At 37.1% G+C, this 20397-nt stretch overlaps 1 protein-coding gene across 1 annotated transcript in view; it reads right to left on the bottom strand.

Annotated features, from left to right (window-relative positions):
- The window catches only part of LOC122808343 (torsin-1A-interacting protein 2-like), a 136764-nt gene extending 118639 nt beyond the window's left edge, over nucleotides 1-18125 (bottom strand). The window contains exon 1 of the mRNA XM_044079310.1: nucleotides 18059-18125. Coding sequence (XP_043935245.1) covers nucleotides 18059-18125 — 67 coding nt within the window. The remainder of the gene's footprint in view (nucleotides 1-18058) is intronic.
- Nucleotides 18126-20397: the final 2272 nt, after the last annotated feature.

The raw sequence follows: 20397 nt of genomic DNA, 5'->3' as shown, positions 1-20397 counted from the left end.
AAAATTCCACAGGAATACCATCTATTCCTGGGGACTTTCCTTTAGGTTGGTTATAACTCACCATTTTATCTCATCTGCTCTTATCCTGTTAGTAATTGAGACTCCTCTACCTCTGACCTTGGCCTATTTAATTCTTCCATAAACATTTCCATTTGTACCTTTTCTTGATTTCTATATTTCTCTGCCTTATACAGACTTTCATAGGATTTCCAAAATATTAATAATACTTCTACTGGAGATCTTATCTTCATTGTTAAAGGCACCCTAAGTTGTGTGACAGCCCTTTCTACTTTCTGTTGTCTGAGTAGTTGTGCTAAACGTTTTTGTGCTCTAGAGTTATCATCAAAAAAAAAAAAGGTGCTGAACAACAATCTTTCTAAACTCATGCACATTATCGACGTAATCCCTTATTTTCTGTTTAGCATTCTGCAGTTGCTCCTCCTCTTGTACTGTAAGATTCCTCTTATTATGCAACACTTTAACATTTGTCAGTCCCTCTAAATAATTCTTGATCACATCTCCCTTTATTTTATTTCCACCCTATTTTTAAATTCCACTTTAATTTTATCCCACTCCTTAGCTATATTTTCAGAAGAAATTTCTATATTCACTAATAGCTCCTGAATGATTTCCACTATTCATTCTTTAAAATTCTCTCTTTTCAATAGATAGGAGGGAAAGCGCCAGCATCTCATTTTTATTTCATTACCTTTTTTTTGTTTTAGTTATTACTGGTGCATGATCTCAAACAGTTATTGGGTGCATATCAAGACCTTCAATTAAATGTATATGTTATTGTGAAAAGTAAATTGTGTCTAGCCTAGCCCAATTTTTTTGTATCTTCAGGAATAATATGCAAATTCACTCCAAACACCTAGTACTGAATTCACATCTTCCATGCCAAATATTTTCATAAATTTCTTTAAAAATAGACCCCTGATTTGTTACAGTTTCTCTTATAAGCTCTCCAGACACATTTTAAGTGCTGCAAATCAAATTCCAGTCCCCACCTATAAGTAATATTCCTTACTGAAAGCTGATAATTTCTCCCACAGTTTTCTTAAGCACCATTATTGCAGTTTCTGATGGAATATAAATACATGCCAGTGTAATCCTCCTCCCTTGCCAGCAGCCCCTTAGTACTACAAATCTACCATTACTGTCTTTTTTATCCGCAAGTATCACTACTGGAGTGCCTCTTACAATTAATATAAGTACTCCTTTCTTCATTTGCTCCAGGTATTCTGCTGAATAACCAACCTGAAAACCTTTCTTTATCTAATTGACCTTCTCAGTTCTTTCGAAGTATGTCTACTGTAGCATAATTATTTGCTCTCTACATTTTTCAGTACAATTTACTACTCATTCGTTTATGTATTTATCTGCGAGTTCATTTATAATTAAAGACATTACAGAAAGCATCAATGTATTAAAATATTATAACACCTTTTTTGTTAAATGTCTAGCTCCAGCTTTTGTCTTACATGCATGTACTGTTTGGCAGGTTACTCTTGTATTCAGCTGTTTCTTGTTATCTCCACTTGAGTCTGTGTCACATCTTACAGAACTTTTTGTTTTGTTGAAAATCCTCAAACAAAAATACAAACACAACACGAATTCCCCCTAAAACCTAACAACACACAAAACTATGTACACCTTCAAATACTGACACTTTACCCTCCTAACAGGAACAAATGATCCAAAATGACAGCCACACACAGAGGCTTGAGATAACATAAAATAAATGTTATCCATGCTAAGATGTATGGTACAGCCTGTGGTTCTATTAAAGGAAAAAACACCCTCTCCCATAGTTTAACTCAATCCTTAGGTTACTTTCCTCCTTAAAATGTGGTTCTAGTATCATGTATGTATCAGAAACCTGCATGTACTTTATAAAACTTTTATTTCCTTGCCTTGGAATCAAAGGGAAAGTCATCTACATTTTTTAAAGGTTAACTTTTCACATATTTTGCAGATGAATTTGTATCTGACTGCATTACACACCACAGACATAGAGAACTCTGTAGTTTAGCCTGTAAAGTACTGCTGTCAACCATAGACAAGTAATCAATCCTGCTGCTATAAAAAAAAAAGATAGAATGCTGTGAGACTATTTTCCACTGTCTTTACCACAAAGGGGGGAGGAACTTACCACTGATTCAGAGCTGCCGCCTATGTAGCCATGCCTTTCACAGCAAAACAAACCAGTTAGATCAGTTAAGTATTTAAAGGCGGTTGTCACCTCTTCTGACAAATTTGCATATGCAGCAGTAGAGTATTGAAATACTAAACTTTAAATGTTGGCGATTTATATCTCTTTATATATTTAAATGACTTAAATGTAGTATCAAAGTTTTATTGAGAATGTGCAAGATCAGTGCCATTTGTGTATACTCATTCAGTGTGAGTTTAAAATTACAGAGATAAACAAAATGTTTTTTGCAATTTACTTTTTTACATTAACTAAAACTTTTTGAAGTATCCAAAGTTTCTGGAATGTTCACAGCATTTGCAGTGTTAAAGTGAAGCCTTTTCTGAGAGACACTTGTGCATTTGAGCATAATTACAAATACCTGGTCTATGCTTATATTTAAACATATTTTGTTTTTATGGCAGAGGGATTTCGTAGACCTGGACAAATGGTGTTTAATAATATCGATGAAACTAGCAAATGTTTGATCAAGAATATATTTTCACAGAGGCTGCATTTTCTGATAAAGACGCATGTACAAAGGCATTCATACTTATTAATTTAGCTATGAAATGCAGAAATAAAATCTGTTCTTCAGATCATATTTAAAGCCACTGATTGCTTCTAATGGCAAAGCACATGATATAATTTCATTTGTGATTGGTTATTTATTTATTAATTTAGCTGGCTCAGAAGCAAATGAGAGGGAATGTTCATTAGTGTATGCACCTGCCATGCATGCAGGGTAGGGGGAGAACCACGATACTGTGATACAGGCTGAAATTCAGGAAGACCCCGAGTGCTTAAAATGTAAATTCAGAGAAATGTGTAACCCTCAAAAGAATATTACAATGAAAAGTTACATGTTATACACAAGAAATCAAAAGCCTCATTAAACTATAGCAGCATATATTACTGATTTAAGGAAAAGCAGTAACATGCCGATTTGGTGATCTGAGAGAGATTAGCTGATAAAGACAGGCTTGTGTGTAGTCTTAATAATGATGCAGTGAGAAAGATTTTGCTTCGAGACAGTGATCTAACATTGACCAAAGCCATAGAGATTTGTCAAACACGAGTTTACAGAAAAGCATAAGAAAATGCTTACTAATGAGAAAAACTTGTATGCAGTGTCTGCCAGCGTGAATGTTGATAGTGTACAACATAAAGCTAAGATGAAAAAGAAATATACACCAAATGGGATCACTACAGACAATCTCATTGCTAACTGTTGACTGCTGACTGTTGAGGCAGTCATGAACCTAAATGACAGAAGTGCTTAGCATTTGGTCAGCAGTGCCACAAATGTAAAGAGTGGAATCATTTCAAAGGCTTTGCAAGTCTAAAGTGGCATGTGCTTTTATTAAAAGAGAGCATCCGAAGAAGCAAGTAAGCTGTAAGCAAACTTTCTAAGTTGATGGTGTCTCTGTGATTAATAAAATAGTTAACACAGGAGATTATCAGTTGGCAACAAAGAGTGAAATATGTTGTACTGTTCGGAATAATGGGAAATATGTAGAGCTTAAAGCAGACAGTGGATCCAAGTGCAATGTTACAGCAGCACAAATGTCTGCCAAAGTAAAAGCTGGTGAGAAACTTGATTATACAAAACTAGTTGCTTATATTGGTGAAGAGATTCAAACACATGGCACAATACTTCTCACATGCAATTCTGTTGGGGACAGTTATGGCTTTCAGTTTTATGTAGTCAAAACACACGTGGAGTCATTGTTAGGCCTCAGAGATGGAGAATGAAACTGATTTCATTTAATACAGAGGTCCACCATGCAAGTCTTAACAACAGTGATAGTTTTACACAGAATATTTTTAGTCAATATGCTGATATCTTCACAGATGAGCTTGGCAAATTTCCAATCACATACTCCACGAAGTTAAACCATAAAGTAGGCCCAGTTAACAGACCAGCAAGGAAGGTTCCCATAGCAATGCAGAGCAAAGTAAAATCAGAACTTGACAAAATGGTGAATTTAGGTGTAATAACCCCAGTAAAAACAGACTGAATGGGTATCCTCCAAGGTTTTAGCTCATAAGAAAAGCTCAGATGATATTCGAATATGTATTGATCCGAGAGACTTAAAGCATTTAAACATTCTCATCATCCGATGTGCACAGTAGAAGTAGTAGCCGCTCTCATGCCAAATGCCACTATTTTTTCTGTCTTGTATGTAAAAAGTTCATTTTGGCAAATTTTGCTGCATCACAAATCTTCAATGTTAACCACTTTCAGTACACCATTTGGCAGATACAGATTTCTGAGAATGCCATTTGGGATAAATTCTGCCAGTGAAATCTTTCAACGTGCCAAAGAACAAAATTTTTTCTTGCTATCCATGTGCTATTATAGTAGATGACATTATTGTTTTAGACAATGGTGAAGATGAACATGACAGAAACCTCAGGAAAGTTCTAGACCGTGCACGTGAAGTAAATCTTAAACTGAATCCTCAGAAATGTAAATTCAAACTGAAAGAAGTTACTTATGTGATTCATTTGTTTACCAGTTCTGGCTTACATCCACATCTGTCTAAGCAAGCAGCAATTCTTGATATGCCACTTCCAGAGAATGTCACATCTTTACAAAGTTTTCTAGGTGTGATCAACTTTTTAGTAAAGTTCATCCCAGACATCAGTGAGCTTTCTGTCCAATTACGTGAATTGACACATACAAAAATGTAAACTGCTCCTGGTTGAAACATAGCATTTGATATTCTGAAAAAGAAAACTGCCAGTCCACCCTCAGTGAGATATTGATATTTACAAACGTGTAACTCCTTCTTATGACACTTCAAAGCATGGCCTTGGTGCAGCATGTCTTCAAGAAGGCATACCAGTAGCCTCTGCATCAAGAACTTTAACAGAGCTGCATTATGCACAAATAGAGAATGAACTTTTGGCATTAGTGTTCGCATGTTCGAAGTTCAGTGATTACATTTATGGCAGACCTATCCAAACAGAGACTGATCACCAACCACTAGTGACAATTTTGAAACAGCCAATGCATACTGCCCCAGCACGACTGCAAGGCATGATGTTAAAATTGCAAAAGTACAATTTCAGTATTGTTTAAAAAAATGTCAAATACTTGTACCTTGCTGATGCTTTGTCAAGAGCGCCCAGACAAACAGCAGCACAGCAAGACAATGAGAAAGCAGACTTTGAAGTCACGGAAGTCAGAAATTATTTGTCATCACGTCTTGATGAATTTAGAAATCATACAGCTTCAGACCCAATTTTCCAGAAGTTGAAACATGTCATCAGTCAAGGATGGCCTGCATGAGAAACTATTTTACCACGTAATATACAGAAGTATTTTCCCTACAGAAATAAGCTCATGATGGAAGATGGCATAATCATGAAAGGTTCTAAAGAGGTAATTATTACATCATTACAGCAGGAATATATCAACATTTTGTGTAGTGGTCACCCGGGTACTGATTCAACCAACCAAAAGAAGGACAAGAGGCATAGTATTCTGGCCTTCTATGTCAAAGTATATAGAAAAGGAAACCCTAGCATGTTCCATTTGCAACAGTACTAAAACGCATCAGCAAAAAGAACCACTTCAGCTAAACCAGATTCTTGAATTACCATGGTCGACAGTTGCTAATGAATTTTTCAAATGGAATGGTCAACATTTCTGTTAGTAGACTCTTATTTGAATTGTTTTGAAAATGACCTTCTTCCTATCAATGTCTAGCACTGTCATTAAAAAATTGGAGAGACATTTTTCTGTTCATAGTAGGCTGCACAAAGTCGTATCTGACAATAATACACAGTTTATAAGTTAGCACTGCAAGAATTTTGGTGACTCTCGGGACTTTGTCCATGTTACTAAGAGTCCTGAGTATCCACAGTCTAATGGATTAGCTGAACATGCAGTTCAAAGTGCAAAGTACTTGTTGGAGAAATCCAGGAGAGATGGTACCATTGTTTTTCTTATCCTACTTAATCTCAGAAACATTCTCTTTAAATTCCAGAGGACAGTGGATCTTCTTCAATGTGGATGTAATCCCTGAAGTTCCAATTGTAAAAGAGTCTCAGGAACGGTCCCTGTTGCTAAGCCAAGTCAAACATTTTGTGACTAGACTAGGTAGAATTTCCAGACTCAATCCGAGATACACAGTGACTTGGACTTGAATTAATTTGTTGTTAAATGCTGATGTGATATCTAGCTTTAAAATATGTTGTTCTCCTATTGCATGTCAAACAAATCAAAGAGGGAGAATGTAGATCAACGTGTGTATTGTACCCAGTCAGCCACTGTAGCTAGATACACGTGTATATAAGTTATTGAGCACGTGCAAGACCAGTGCCATTTTATATAGTCATTCAGTATGAGTGCTAGCTTGAATGGAGATGCATATGTGAGTGTGTTAGAAGTAATGAGTCAATCAGTAAGATTATAAAGTTCGAAGTATATCTGCCAGTAACACCTCTTTATGTGTTTATGTATAATAAATGGCTGGATCCCTTCCTGTGTGCCAGTGTCTCAATTGAAAACATGAGACATGTGACATTTAGAAAAATGTCAGAAATATTTTTTCTTGTAAAGTGTCAACACATTTACCATTTTAACCCCCCGACTGCCCAAGTGAGGACTGCTCTGCAGAAGGAAAGAGAGGTGGCAGCCTTATAAACTAGGTGCACTGGCATTGTTTATAAAAAGATCTTTTATGATTTTTTTCGTGGTATCCTTCCAGAGATGGATGTGTATCTGGTAAGCAGATAAATGATAACAGGAACCCACTGATTTTAAGTCAGCCCTTACACATTACATTCTATTACCTTTAATAGCAGCAGCTTTCACTGCCACATGATGATTCAATGATCATTTACTGCAGTAAGAGTTTTCACACCTCAAGATGAAAGTGTGGGGGGATGTCTGTCAATTCCTTTAGAACTACAAAAGAATCCCCTTACAAAAGCCTGCTATTTAACTATTTTCTTTTGCAGAAAGTAGCTAGCGGCTATGTACAACATAGAGCAAGCTCTAACAGACACTTAAATGAGGCTCACTCAAGGAAATATAGAAGCAGTTCTCTTACAGGTATCTTAGATGACAGTGCTTAACACTCCTGCCATTCTATCGTAATGGCATGAGAAAACAACACAACTTCCTTATGTCTAGCATAATCATATAAACAGGACTTAAAACATATTCTGGGAAGAAGGAATGAAAGCAAGAATACAAGATCATGTTACCCTGGCAGGCTCCATCAATCACCATTTTGTGGGAAACACATTAAAATTGTTAAAGAAGCACCTGGAGTGATGTTGAGCCACTAATAAAGCTAAGAAAGCAAAGATACAATAACAAAACATGCTTTTTGAATTCTAAGGTGGCGTTTTCCTTTAAGTGTTGTCTGGCTTTGTCTTATCTTTATAGCTCTCTCAGCTGGGAAAATACTTGAATGTTTTCAGAACACCTTTTCTGCAATCCACTTCTCTTTATCAGATAGTCTGTTACAGACATGAGAACCAGACAAAAAAAATGCTAAAGCCTTATAACATTCAATATTCTTTTTCATTTACATGTTTTCTCTTAAAACTTGTTGCTAGAGTAAGCAAATGGCCTTAATCCAGTGATTCCCCTATGGAAAAATGATAAAAAACACACTAATTTTTCTTTTGTCATGCTCTTTTAAACAGATCTTTTTTTTACACTGCAGTGCCTACATTTCTTAAAAGTGAACAAAGAGAAAGTGAGAAGGAGACAAAAAAAAGAAAAAAAAAACAGGAGTGCCTATTTCCATTAGTATCCCCACCACACTTACAAATAACTGAAAAAAACTTTAGTTTATAACAAGCAAAGAAAACCATGCACTACTTAAATAGTACTACTAACACAAAAAAAATCTGTTTTTTACAGTTAACTTTCCCCCTCCTCTTCCCCTCTCCAGAGTATTTTTCCAATGAATGACATGAAGTACGGCATATGCTTTACAGTCCCCTACAAGTTTAACAGAGTCTGAAAAAGTGCAATTTTTCCAGATGTTCTTGTTCTGTCATATTTCACAAACATAATTATTGCTTTCTAATCTCACATTTGTCAATTTCCAAGTTACTGATTTTATTCTCCAAACTTTAATGACATGAAGTAGAGCATGTTTTAGAGACCCCTACAAGTTTAACAAAGTCCAAGTCCAATATTTCCAGATTCTCTTCTTCTATTCCTGTTTCTCTCCATCTCCCAAACCTGTCTTTGCTTCATTTTCATTGTACTCCTGATTCCTCTAGTCAATGCTTGTGCATTTTTCCCTCTCTCAAGCATTTTCTGTTGAAACACTTGCAAAGGGTTCACTGGCACAGTATGGCTGTGGTCTTTATTACCAGAAGAATAAGAAGAAAAACTTCCTTCTGTTTAACAGTTCACTTTCGGTGGACAAACTTTCTTCCTTAGCATGTACTTCATCAAAATGATTTTGTTCCTCCTGGGAAAAATATTCTAAATATAGGTGGGAACTGTAGTTTCAATCTCACTCCTGCTTATTGACATTCCCTGAATAATGGAATACACCTACTCCTCTTCTACCTGGTGTACAATAAGTAGTCATTCTCCACAAAAACTCTGCTGTCTCCCACTTTTACTACTTTATCCTTCTGTCACACTTTTGTCAGGATCAACTTCTGCTGCTAAGATTGCATCTTTACTATTAAAGGTCTAGATTGTTTTCTCATAGCCAGGTTTTGAGCATACACACAATGTTCCCTTTGAATTAATGAGGAATACCAGTCCAGTTGCCTATTTGTGCTTTCATAAAATGAATACAGTCTGTTCCTTCCAGCTTCTCAGGTAGAGCAGAAAACCTCATGTTTTCTCTATGTGCTCTGTTCTCTAATTTGATTACTTTTGAAACATCTCTTCCTGTGCAGTTTCATATTCAGCCAGTCTTTTCTACATTTTGACCTCTGAGATTTGCAGTTTTATCACCTTATCTGAACACCTGTATAAAGTTTCTTCCATTTTTCCCAGCTTTTATTGTTTGAGTTGATATACTCTATCAGTGTTTCATTTATTTTAGCCAGGTCTGTGGGAAGTTGCCTTACACTTTTCTCTAGATTAATGAAAGTGATGTCTGCAGCTTGAACTACTTTTTGTTGAAAAGCTTTAGTACTTTTCTCAGTCAATGCATTTTCGTCACCTTTTGTAGCTGATTTTCCTTCAGGTCCTCTGTATTTCTTTTTTCCTTGGCATCCAGGCAGTGCACTTTCTAGCCACTTACTGAAATTTACCCAGAAAGCTAGGTCCAATGCCTTTCTTTGCTAAATTTCTGTTTTCCCAGTGGGAGAGCTAGAATTAAGCTGTTACTCAATGTGAAGCCAGCTTGGAAAACAAAAGGGTTACATCTCAGTGCAAATCTGAGGTCAAAATAATCAGATGCTTATCTGATACAGCTCTGGATCACATACCTTGTACCTTCTTTTTTCAGAAGATAAAAATGTAATTAATGTATTAAGGATGAATTAAAGAAAGAACTGTTAACCTATATAGAAATACCAAACATATATGTGTCATGCTTGGGGGATGGCATGATGATTAAGTTGTTTACCTTACAGACACAAGGTACATACTAGCTTTGGTTCTCAACTCTGGAAAGCATGGGTAGGCTTAAAAAGGCCCCTAGTGTCATTAGCCCACTAACCATAGGAGGTTACTAGGCTATTGACCCGGAGGTCATTTCAAGCCTAGCTGTTTCATCCCAATGTAATACCAATGATACCTTAGTCAATAGCCAGGATTGAATTTAGTAATGTCGGCCCATGTCCACGAGGGCTGCAGGTGCTATCCCCAGTAAGAATTTACAATGCCCTATCCACTCACTAGGTTCCTTCTGAACAGTGTCATACAGGTGTTCAGCTTCACATGAATTGGCAGTCTATTCCAAACATCCAGCAGTCGCTAGGAGACAAATCTGTCCCTCCAGCATGTCCTATTCAAGTCACAGGCCACATTCATGTGCCTGGAATGGGTGGCTCTAGTCCCATTTGATTTTCAGATGTGCTGAAAATTCATTAGGTTTAGGTTGGAGATTGCTCTGTAAACCAGGCATAAGTCTCCCCTAAGTATATACAATACTGAGTACAGTGACAGGGACTTTATTCGACCTGTGTAAGGCATGTACTTAAGTCCCTTTATCTTCTTTGCTAGAAACCTCTGAGATGTCTCCAATTGCTGCAGGTGCTTTGTACTATACATGCCCAAAGTGGCATTATACTCAATTATGGGCCTGATTAGTGACACGTACAGAGGGGATATAAACTCCTTCACTTTAGAGGTGATGCCTTTGCTAATCAAGTGTACTACATAAAAAGCCTTCCTTACTATAGTAGACAAATCATGGTCAAAGTTAAGGTCACAGTCTACTTGTGATCCCAGATCCCTTACCATTTCATATGTACTTAGGGCATTGTTGTTAATTTGATAGTGTGAAGGGACATTATTTTTACCAAAGGGAATGATAGTACATTTCTTTGCATTTAGTTTGAGACAGTGACTAAGACACCAGTGTTTGGTCTGCCAAAAACCCTCCTGAAGTATACTAATATCATTTGGGGGTTTGATAATTGCACCCAGTCTGCAGTTATCCTGAAACCTGATCAGCCACACCCTCTTAGTTTTGGCCTAAACTTCTGAGAAGTATATACCAAACAGTAGGGGGCCTAGCACTGACCCTTGTGGCACCCCACTGGAGACAGGTCTTCTGGTTGACGTGGATTAGGTTCATAGATAGGTTCATAGATTAGTACTAGGCTAACTGCCCTTGTGGACCATTTTTTTAAGCCTAGCCAATTATCCCATGTGAGAATCAAACCCTGCACCTTGTGTTTGTAAGGCAAACACCTTAGCCATTATGCCAAACCCACCCTCACTTTGTTAGTGTGTGACTGATTTGTGAGCCACTTGGCAACCCATCTTACAACAAAGGGGTTTACATTCAGTTTGCTAAATTTATCTGTAATCCCCAAGTATGGGACTGTGTAGAAGGCCTTGGCCACGTCGAGGTATGCTGTGTGCACAGATTTGGCTTCGTCAACAGCCCTGGTCACATTTTCTAAGAAATCCACCAAGTTTAACAGACAGGATCTGCACTTGACAAAGCCGAATTGGGTCGGATCCTAGGTTTCCAGGTTCCCTATGCTTTCATTTATGAACTCCATGATGATATGTTCCATGGCCTTACAGATACCTATGAACCTATACATGTTCTCTATTTCCAAGCATACTAGGTTAGAAAATACACTTGAGTTATGTGATAATTACTTCAGTGCAAGTTAGGCCAGAAATAATTTGCGTTCTGCAAAACACTCTACTACAACAACATTTTACAGGTCCAGGTTATAAAGAAAGAAATATTATGGAACATTACCTACTAGGAGAAGCACTGTGAAACAGACTGTGATTGTATTTTATCCTTGCTTTTACTGCAAGTTCTTTTAATAAACAAGTTTGTTTGTGTAAAGGGAAATTGCTGATGGGAAATGTATTTAGAAGAAAAGAAAACCTGCAAGGGGTGTACCCATCAGAGTCGTCATTCAAGTGAAAAAATATAAGTTATTCCATTGAAGTGTTAGCTTAAAGTGTGTGAATCATGAATAGAAAGAATACACCAGAAGGTACCACAGTGCTTTGTTTCATAAACATACATTAGTCTTTGTAGTCTGCCATGTTAGATTAGCATTCTGTGTAATTTCAGTATCTGTCATTCTATTCAGGAAAATAATATTTATTGCCAAGATATAATTTTATGTCTCAGTGGATTTACTTTGAGACAGTGTTCAGTTCACCACATTCTATCCTGTTTGAAGGATATGACAATACAATGGATCCATTACGTATGGTCAAATCACAGTTGCCCAGTCACACCAGCTCATAAAGTACAGCTCAAGTACAAAGCTTCAAGGAGTGCATGTGCACATACATTTTTTTAATTCATTCAATTTATCCAAACTTTATTATTCTCACTCACAGACTGCTGCATCTCAAGGAATGAACCATCACTGAGAGTAAAATTAATGCCTGTCATGATCTTCTGCCAAAGTACACTAAGACTATTCAGAGCTCACTAATAAGTATCAAGCTCTTGCTTTAGAAATAAATCAGAAACTAAATTCTGAACAAATAACAATCCAAGCCAACATCTCTGAGCACAAGATGACCTAGGTCAAGAAAGCAAGTCAAACATAAGCAACAGAACAGGGGCATTAACTATAAACTGAAATAGCTTAGCTAAAATTGTCCCAAGACTCATGAAAACCTTATAGTCCTTTTTAACTCCTGGGGAGAGATCTTATATGCTGTATGGGACTCAATAGAGCGGGAATAGTATTCCTGAGCTTGTCAGTTGTATATTTTCAGCTCCCCCCAGGTGACCAGAAATTGCCACCAGCTCCTCTCTTGCTTCACTGGTTTGCTGGACCTGCATTAGCCTTCCTTGGTCTACACACCCCACACTTGGGTCCAGTCAGGTGATCAAGGACACTGGTGCAGCCTGATACTGCTGCTAGGAAACATGCCCAAACCCATCTCCTACAAGCAGCTTTGTGGGCTCTGCCAGAGCTGCAGTAAGGAGTTGCATGCATGCCTCTGGGCATATGCAACCTCCCAACCAAGATGTATGGTTAAAGCAGTACTTATCTGACCAGAAATGTATCTCCACCATACCTCTCAACCTGGAAGCATCAAAAATCTGGACAAGGCCCATGAAAAATAGGTACAAATCTGTATGCAGATTAACATCTAATTTGCATACATAATTATGAAACCCCACCCACTCCAATGGAATTGTGGGATACCAACTTTCAAACGCAAAATGAAGAACAGACAACCAAAATATGGCACCAGAGTCCCCCTGCAGCCATTCCAATGTCCCATTACTTGGCTATTTCGCCCCATTTACCAAAAACACTAATGTATGCATACTGCTTTACTTCTACAATGATTATTTGGATTTTATTTTTACATTTTACAGCACAACAATGCAGAAGCACTAAAAGACATCATGATCTGGTAAAAGCAATACTGTCTCACAATGAAAATAGGCTTGACATTAAAACTTCTCTGCCCTTGAAACTCACATTCATTGAAAGAGCATTGAAACCCACACCACATCCAAAGAAAATGCATCTTGCCAGTGTTGGATAAAGATTACCTTTGGGCTGTTTTCAAATCATTGGCCCCTTGCACACAAAACAAGAAACATATATGTGTTCTTTTCTTTATACACCTTCCTGACTTTATTAAATGATATTCCTTGTATAATACAACACACTTGTTAGAGCACATTTTAAATTTATTGTTTGAACATTTTACCAGTAGGCTGCACTGTAGGAAATGAAGCAAAACACATGAACCAATAATGACAAAACTGCCCAACTCAGAACATTTCCATCATAAAAGTCTACTTCCACACCCACACTATAAATAGAATGAAAGTAGTGCAAGCCATAGGCATCTTGCACAGCGTCTCGCATTTATTTTCAATTTCATTTTTTTGGGGGGAGGGGGACAAAAGGTCAAAAACCAGGGGCACATTTTTATAATTTTGTAAAGTTGCCAGAATAAAATGTGTTACCACCATGCATTTCACTGGCACGTTTTGAACTCAGGACCCTATGCACTACATTCAGAACATACCACTATGCCAAATCAGCAGCTTCTGAAAAATAGGAAGGCTGAAACTTAATGGTTATCATTTAGTGAATTCATTTCTCACTTCTCAACATAGCTCTTAACCTCTTAGCAAAAAAACATGGACAAAGCCAGTAATGGGGGAATACAAATTCAGTTCTCACTTCTCACTCACCATAGCTCTAAACTGTTAGCACAAAAACAATAATGGGGGAATACAAATTGTGTTCTCACTTCTCATCATAGCTCTCAACTCTTACCATAAAATACATCTGGACAAAGCTAAGAAATGGTGGTGGCTAGGGGTATTAGACTCTTTTTTCCCCCCTGTACCAAAGGTACAGGGCTTGAGCCTGAATACCGCTAGCCACCAGGTGTGTTACATGGGGGCACACACACACCACAAAACTTGTTGCCATCTTTTAACAGACAGAATCACTTGAATATACCTCTATGATTTGTATTACAATTACTATTCACTTCCAGCTGGCACCACCACTTCTTTACAGTTCCAAGTAATTTATTTCACTCATACCTCATCACCACCAGGTTTTGCCTCATATTTTAGTCTGTGCCTCATAAAATGTGTTGCTTGCTAGCAAATCATTAAAAAATAGCACTCAGATAGTAATAATGACAGACATTTGAGCCTTGGACTTCATACCCGCCAGAAAACATGTTAAAATATGTTGCAATAAGCAATGTTCAGAAAAAAAAATGCAGAAAAAAAAATAATCAATCAAGCAATTAATTAATTAATTAATTGAAGAAACTGGGCAAGGACCTGGCCAATAATTTATTTCCTCTTAAGGAAAAAATAGTCTTAAGATCATATGTAAATTAAATTATCACAGATATTAAACCTGCTTAACTTGCATGAATAATCCATTCCAGCAATAAATAGTATACTTGGATAATACTGTATTCTGCTAGTCAGTCTGCTACCTTTCTATTTTGGTTGCTTTTTTTTCTTTACTCTCTACTTAAACCAAGTTACCTTTGTCTCTGATGAGTGAACATTACTTTCTACATCTAACAGAAGATAGCACAATTCTGGCAATATTTAGAGGTTGTTTAGCCTTCCTGGTAAAAGCAATGCACTGTGGGTACTGTCGTCTAGTCTAGTCTAATCTAGTCTGACACCCCCCCCCCCCGTCTTCCAGTTGCTAAGCCTTCAAGGATTGGTGGGAGCAGGACAGCAATTTCCACAGTACATTGCCATATTGCTAGTAGTAGTAATAATAGTAGTACTTCTCAACTGACCCTGTGTGTTCTCGATTGTAGGAGCTAAATAATGGTTGACCAGACCATTTTGAGAGTTTTAGTTAATACCACTCTCCCTACATCATCCCCATTCAAAAACCACTAAGGTACAAAGCTTTTCCTAGGACGGATACCCCAGAATTATTATTAAATAATTTTGCATCTCAGTCAGTGATTTTGCATGATGAGCAGTCATGCACAGAGTTGTAATGACACACACACACACACACACACACACACACACACACACACACACACCTTGCTTACCCTGATTCCTCTGCCGTTCAGCTTACACACACTAGTTCAGCTTCAAAGCTTACCCTGATTCCTCTGCCATTATCCCTGCTCACAAACTCTGCCGTTCAGCTTAAGTAGTTCCAGTTCAGTTCCATTCAGCTTCATAGCTCTGCCGTTCCTGCTCGCAAACAAGTTCCTCTGCCATTATCCAAGTTCCTCTGCTATTCCCGCTCGCAATTCAATTTTGGCCAGCCGGAAATGATGATGTGAGCTCCTTGAGCTCAATTCCGACTGGCTGGTAGCCTGACGGAGCTGATGTCATCGCACACGTGATGATGTCAGCTCTGACAGTGCGAAAATTAAAAAACAAAGCAAAAAAAATCGGAAATTAAGGGGTGCCACTCGGGAATCATGGCACCCCTTCATTTGGACGACAAAACTCGGTAAAAACCAAGTAATTTGGAATGGTTGGGAGGTCTGATCTCCACCATACCAGCATTGTCAATCGTTTATCACCAATCTGCCCATGACATCAGTCACTGCAATGCCTCTGAATTTACTGGAAAAAAAATGAAGTTACACATGATGTACAGTCAACATACCCACACTGGAAATCAGACTGCCACCACAAAAAAGCTTTAAACTTTTTTAAACTTTCCAAAAACAGAATTAAACTAAATAACTTAAAATAAAGTAATCCAACCCTCACAAAACTATAGTAATAAATCAATAAAGCTATCTAAAGAACTAAAAACAATGATTAAAATGTTGGTGTCCTGCCTTCACACATACATACAAACCAATATTTCAGATTGCTGTTGTTACTGTAGCTTCCTTCAATTATATATGATTAACTGGTTGATTTTGGCATCTTTTTTTTTATTAACAAGTACCTGTTATACAGGAAAATTACATGTTTTATTTTTTAATTACAAAACTGATAATGTTACCTGGCTAATGCATATGCAGTACAGCAGACTAAGAGTGGCAACAAAGTCAAATTGAGGAATTTGATGCAGTGGTCAGCAACTAAGGATAATAAAATAAAGAAAGGGTACCTCCTAATGCTAAAGTGCAGCTATCAGTAACAAGTAAAAATAGTATTCAAAATGAAACGCTGTACAACAATGGCCAATGAAGTAAAGTTCTCTTGGAGAATGGGTAGTGTGGTTAAATGATATAAAACTTAAAAGTGCAACATATATAGCAAAAAAACTTGCATACATTTCCAGTACTTAAATTAAATGCACCTACAAGATATTCACGCTGTGAATGCAGTTATACCATAGCGAAATGATGGCTCCAAAGTTTCCAGTCTTATGATGGCTTTAAAGTATCCAATATTTTTGGTCTGATATACAAAGTATCCACACTGAAGATGTAGTAGCTGCTATGTGACTGTGATGAACTGTGATAACAGCTTAACAAGTCTAACAGATCAAATAAAATCTTCTAGCTTTAATGGCAGTTAAAATCCTTTTATTGTAGGAAAAGTTAAAAACTTCATGTCAAGTTAAAATCTTGATGTAGAATAAAACAGTCCCAATGTATTCCAAACGATAAGCGCTTTCGGTATCTTGATTTTAACTGCCATTAAAGCTAGAAGATTTTATTTGATCTGTTAGACTGGTTAAGCTGTTATCACAGTTCATCACAGTCACATAGCAGCTACTACATCTTCAGTGTGGATACTTTGTATATCAGACCAAAAAGATTGGATACTTTGAAGCCATCATAAGACTGGAAACTTTGGAGCCATCATTTCACTATGGTATAACTGCATTCACAGCGTGAATATCTTGTAAGTGCATTTAATTTAAGCACTGGAAATGCATGCAAGTTTTTTGCTATATATGTTGCACTTTTAAGTTTTATATCATTTAACCACACTACCCATTCTCCAAGAGAACTTTACTTCATTGGCCATTGTTGAACAGCGTTTCATTTTTAACTACAGTAAGGATCACTTTTTTTTTTTTTTTAACATTTTTTGCCCACTCTGATTACCAGTCATTAGCCTCTCCCAACCAATGGCCTATTTATTCCTTCACAGAGTGTGAGAGTTAAACAAGAGGGAAACACCTTAGGGGTATAGTTTGAGAGTTTTTCCCCCCTGTTTTCTGTACTAACCCCCTCACAAACCCAGTAACAACTTATTGGTGGGCCATGCAACTGGAACCAGAACTGCACCATCCCTCAAACAAGTAGTTGACATCAGCAAGACTACCCTGCTCACCTATTTCACCTGTCTCCACCAGGGAAGTCAATCCATGCGAACCCCCCCCCTCCGATCGATACACCCATCCTCTCTGCCTACACTAACAAACACCCAAGCCACTAATTGAACCCGAGTCATTTGGGCTACAGACATCCCTTTATGCCACCAGGACAGGCATCTAAGCAGCACATTTAACCCATCATACAAGAAGAAGTTAAAAACAAAGGCCCAAGTTTGGATACATATCTGGCCCACCACTTACAAACCTTGTGCAACATAATATTTTGAAAGCAATGAAAGATTATGGAGTTAATTTCTATTTCCTGCCTGCCTCAAAACTTCTCATTTTCCTCACCACAGATCTGTGATCACTAAGCAATCAGCACTGACAAATATTTGATAATGCTTCTCATGAACGGATATAAAGGATTATGATCAGATCTCCAATCATAACCACAATGTTGTATGTTTAAGATACAGATGTCAAGTAATTTACCTTGAAGGCAAATCTTATGAGCTGAATCTTGACATTCATGTTCAGACCAAACAATATCCACAGTCATGACTGATGGGGCCTGGTCAGAATTCTTTTGTACTACAAATCACTTTACCTGCTTCCATTTACTAGGAAAGCAAAAACGGAAAACAACAGTGTAGTAGTGCTGTTTTATAGCTTACAAAGTAGAAACACAATAACCATTATCATACAGACAGCAGTCCACCAAGAACAACACAGGGAAGCCAGTAAACACCTTGACTGGGCCTGAAAAAAGTCAAAATAAAGGGCTTACTGGCTTCCTGACACTCTTCTGCTGTGGCCACTGAGCACTTAATGCTTTATGTAAGATCAAAGCTTAACAGTTTAAAAGTTTAAGCACCTTTCGAGTGTCAGAAAGGCGCTTAGCAAGCCTGCCTTTTCCCTGATTTTGAAGAGTAATCGTGGTGCTCCATGTAGTACAAGAATTTTCAACAGTTCCTTCTTAACAATCTTGAGATTTGCACTTGCAAATAATCTGTTCAGAGTATGCTACAAAAATGAGAAAACACATTTCTGAAATGTTATTTATATTCTCATCCCTGGAAAGCACTTGTACAATTTCTTTGTTAAGTTTCAGTCTGAGTCTGAGGCAGAGTGGAAGAATCTCATGAAAATAAAGAGAATATGGTTCAGCTGCAACATTAAAATCAATTTCCTTTTAATGTAAGCCACTTGTAAACTTCTGGAATACTCTAAGATCCTTAAGGCATGAAAGCTGCAAACAGCTGGTGTAAACTGAATACTAATATTTTTCCTGTGCTTCCCTACAGTTCATTCCTTACCTTTAAACAGTGTGCCCTGGGATACTGGTTCCCTGCTGGAAGCAAGTAGATCAGTCTCTGTCATGTGCTGCTCTGAAATGGGTGGAGACACTTTCGGTTCAGGAGCAATGTTACCTGTTTATCAGAATAAAAAACAAACTCATTTATTAGGCTGAGAGTACATCAGTTTTTTTTTTAATTAGGCCGCTTTCAATACCTATCTATGAGATAAAATAAGATATAAAATAATACAGTAACTTAGAACATAAGCTACTTTAACTTAGTTGAAAATTTATCCAAGATTCATGAAAACATCAAAAGGTTTTTATATGCTACTTGGTACTCTCAATGCAGAAATGACATCCCAGAAAGTCTCATTACTATTTTACCCAAACAATGGACAATAATAAAGTGGGGTGATAAAAACAGGCCATCTAAACTGAAGTGTAAACATTTTTATTACCACCACACCCACATCATCAATCACTTTAATTCTGCCCCATTTTCAGGGGAGAAAACAAAGATGTTACATAAGATGAACACACGATGCACACATAATCTCCCCCAAAAGAGAAAAGGAGGAAAACAAGTTTATCAGCCTACATCAATACCCCATAAACAAAATGTAACTAGATTAAAATGTAAAATCTAATACAAATAAAAGCAAAATAAAACACAAACCAGCCAACTGGTACACTGAATTACACATAAGTCAGACCTGAATTGGAAAAAAAACATAACAGACAGAATTAAACTATCTTAAAAGAAAATTAATCTAACTCTCACTATATTAGAAACAGCAGTGAATTGTGCCAAGAGTTCACAGCAACCACACTGGTTTAGAAAGCAAATGAAATTTTATCGAGCTTGAAGTTTTCATCCTTCAAACACACCAGGACTCCTTCATCAGAACTGAGTACTATACCACATGCACTCAATTTAAATAAAAAGCAAATCACATCTTCAAATCTCATTACTATAAAAATTTTAAAGTGCATTGCTTTGAATTCTATCCTTAAATGAATAGATGTGGGGAACGTGAACATAAAAATGTAAAAAGGATATTAAAAAGTGAATAAATAATAAATAAATAGTAGATACCTAGAAAAACATTTGCTTAGGACACCTGTTGGTTTATGACTCAACTCTAAGTTGTTTTACAACACAGTTTAAAGACTAAAAATCACTTACAGGGCAGGGTAGCTGCATTAAGCCTAAGCTACCAAATGACTTCCCTTCCTTCAGTTTTATTCTGCCAAGCAGTCCCCCCAACCCCATGGGTTAAAGGGAGTGTTTTCCAAAATTGCAAATTTAAATATACGGAGAGAGGTACAAAGCAACCTATGTGGGTAGAAGGCATCTTTTATTTTTAAACAAGAAATAACTATTAAATTATCACTTATGGCATAAGCAATCACACATTTATATAAATGAAAATAAACTATATTGACACAATCCCAGTTGCGAGCACTTTACATCACAAACCATACTGACGTAATTGTAGTTGTAAATATTATACATTACTTATAATCTACC

The sequence above is a fragment of the Protopterus annectens genome, chromosome 8.part0 (genome assembly GCF_019279795.1).
Source record: "Protopterus annectens isolate FY-2018-M chromosome 8.part0, PAN1.0, whole genome shotgun sequence".
In the NCBI taxonomy this organism is placed as follows: domain Eukaryota; kingdom Metazoa; phylum Chordata; order Ceratodontiformes; family Protopteridae; genus Protopterus; species Protopterus annectens.
This window is presented reverse-complemented; position numbering and strand designations above follow the sequence as displayed.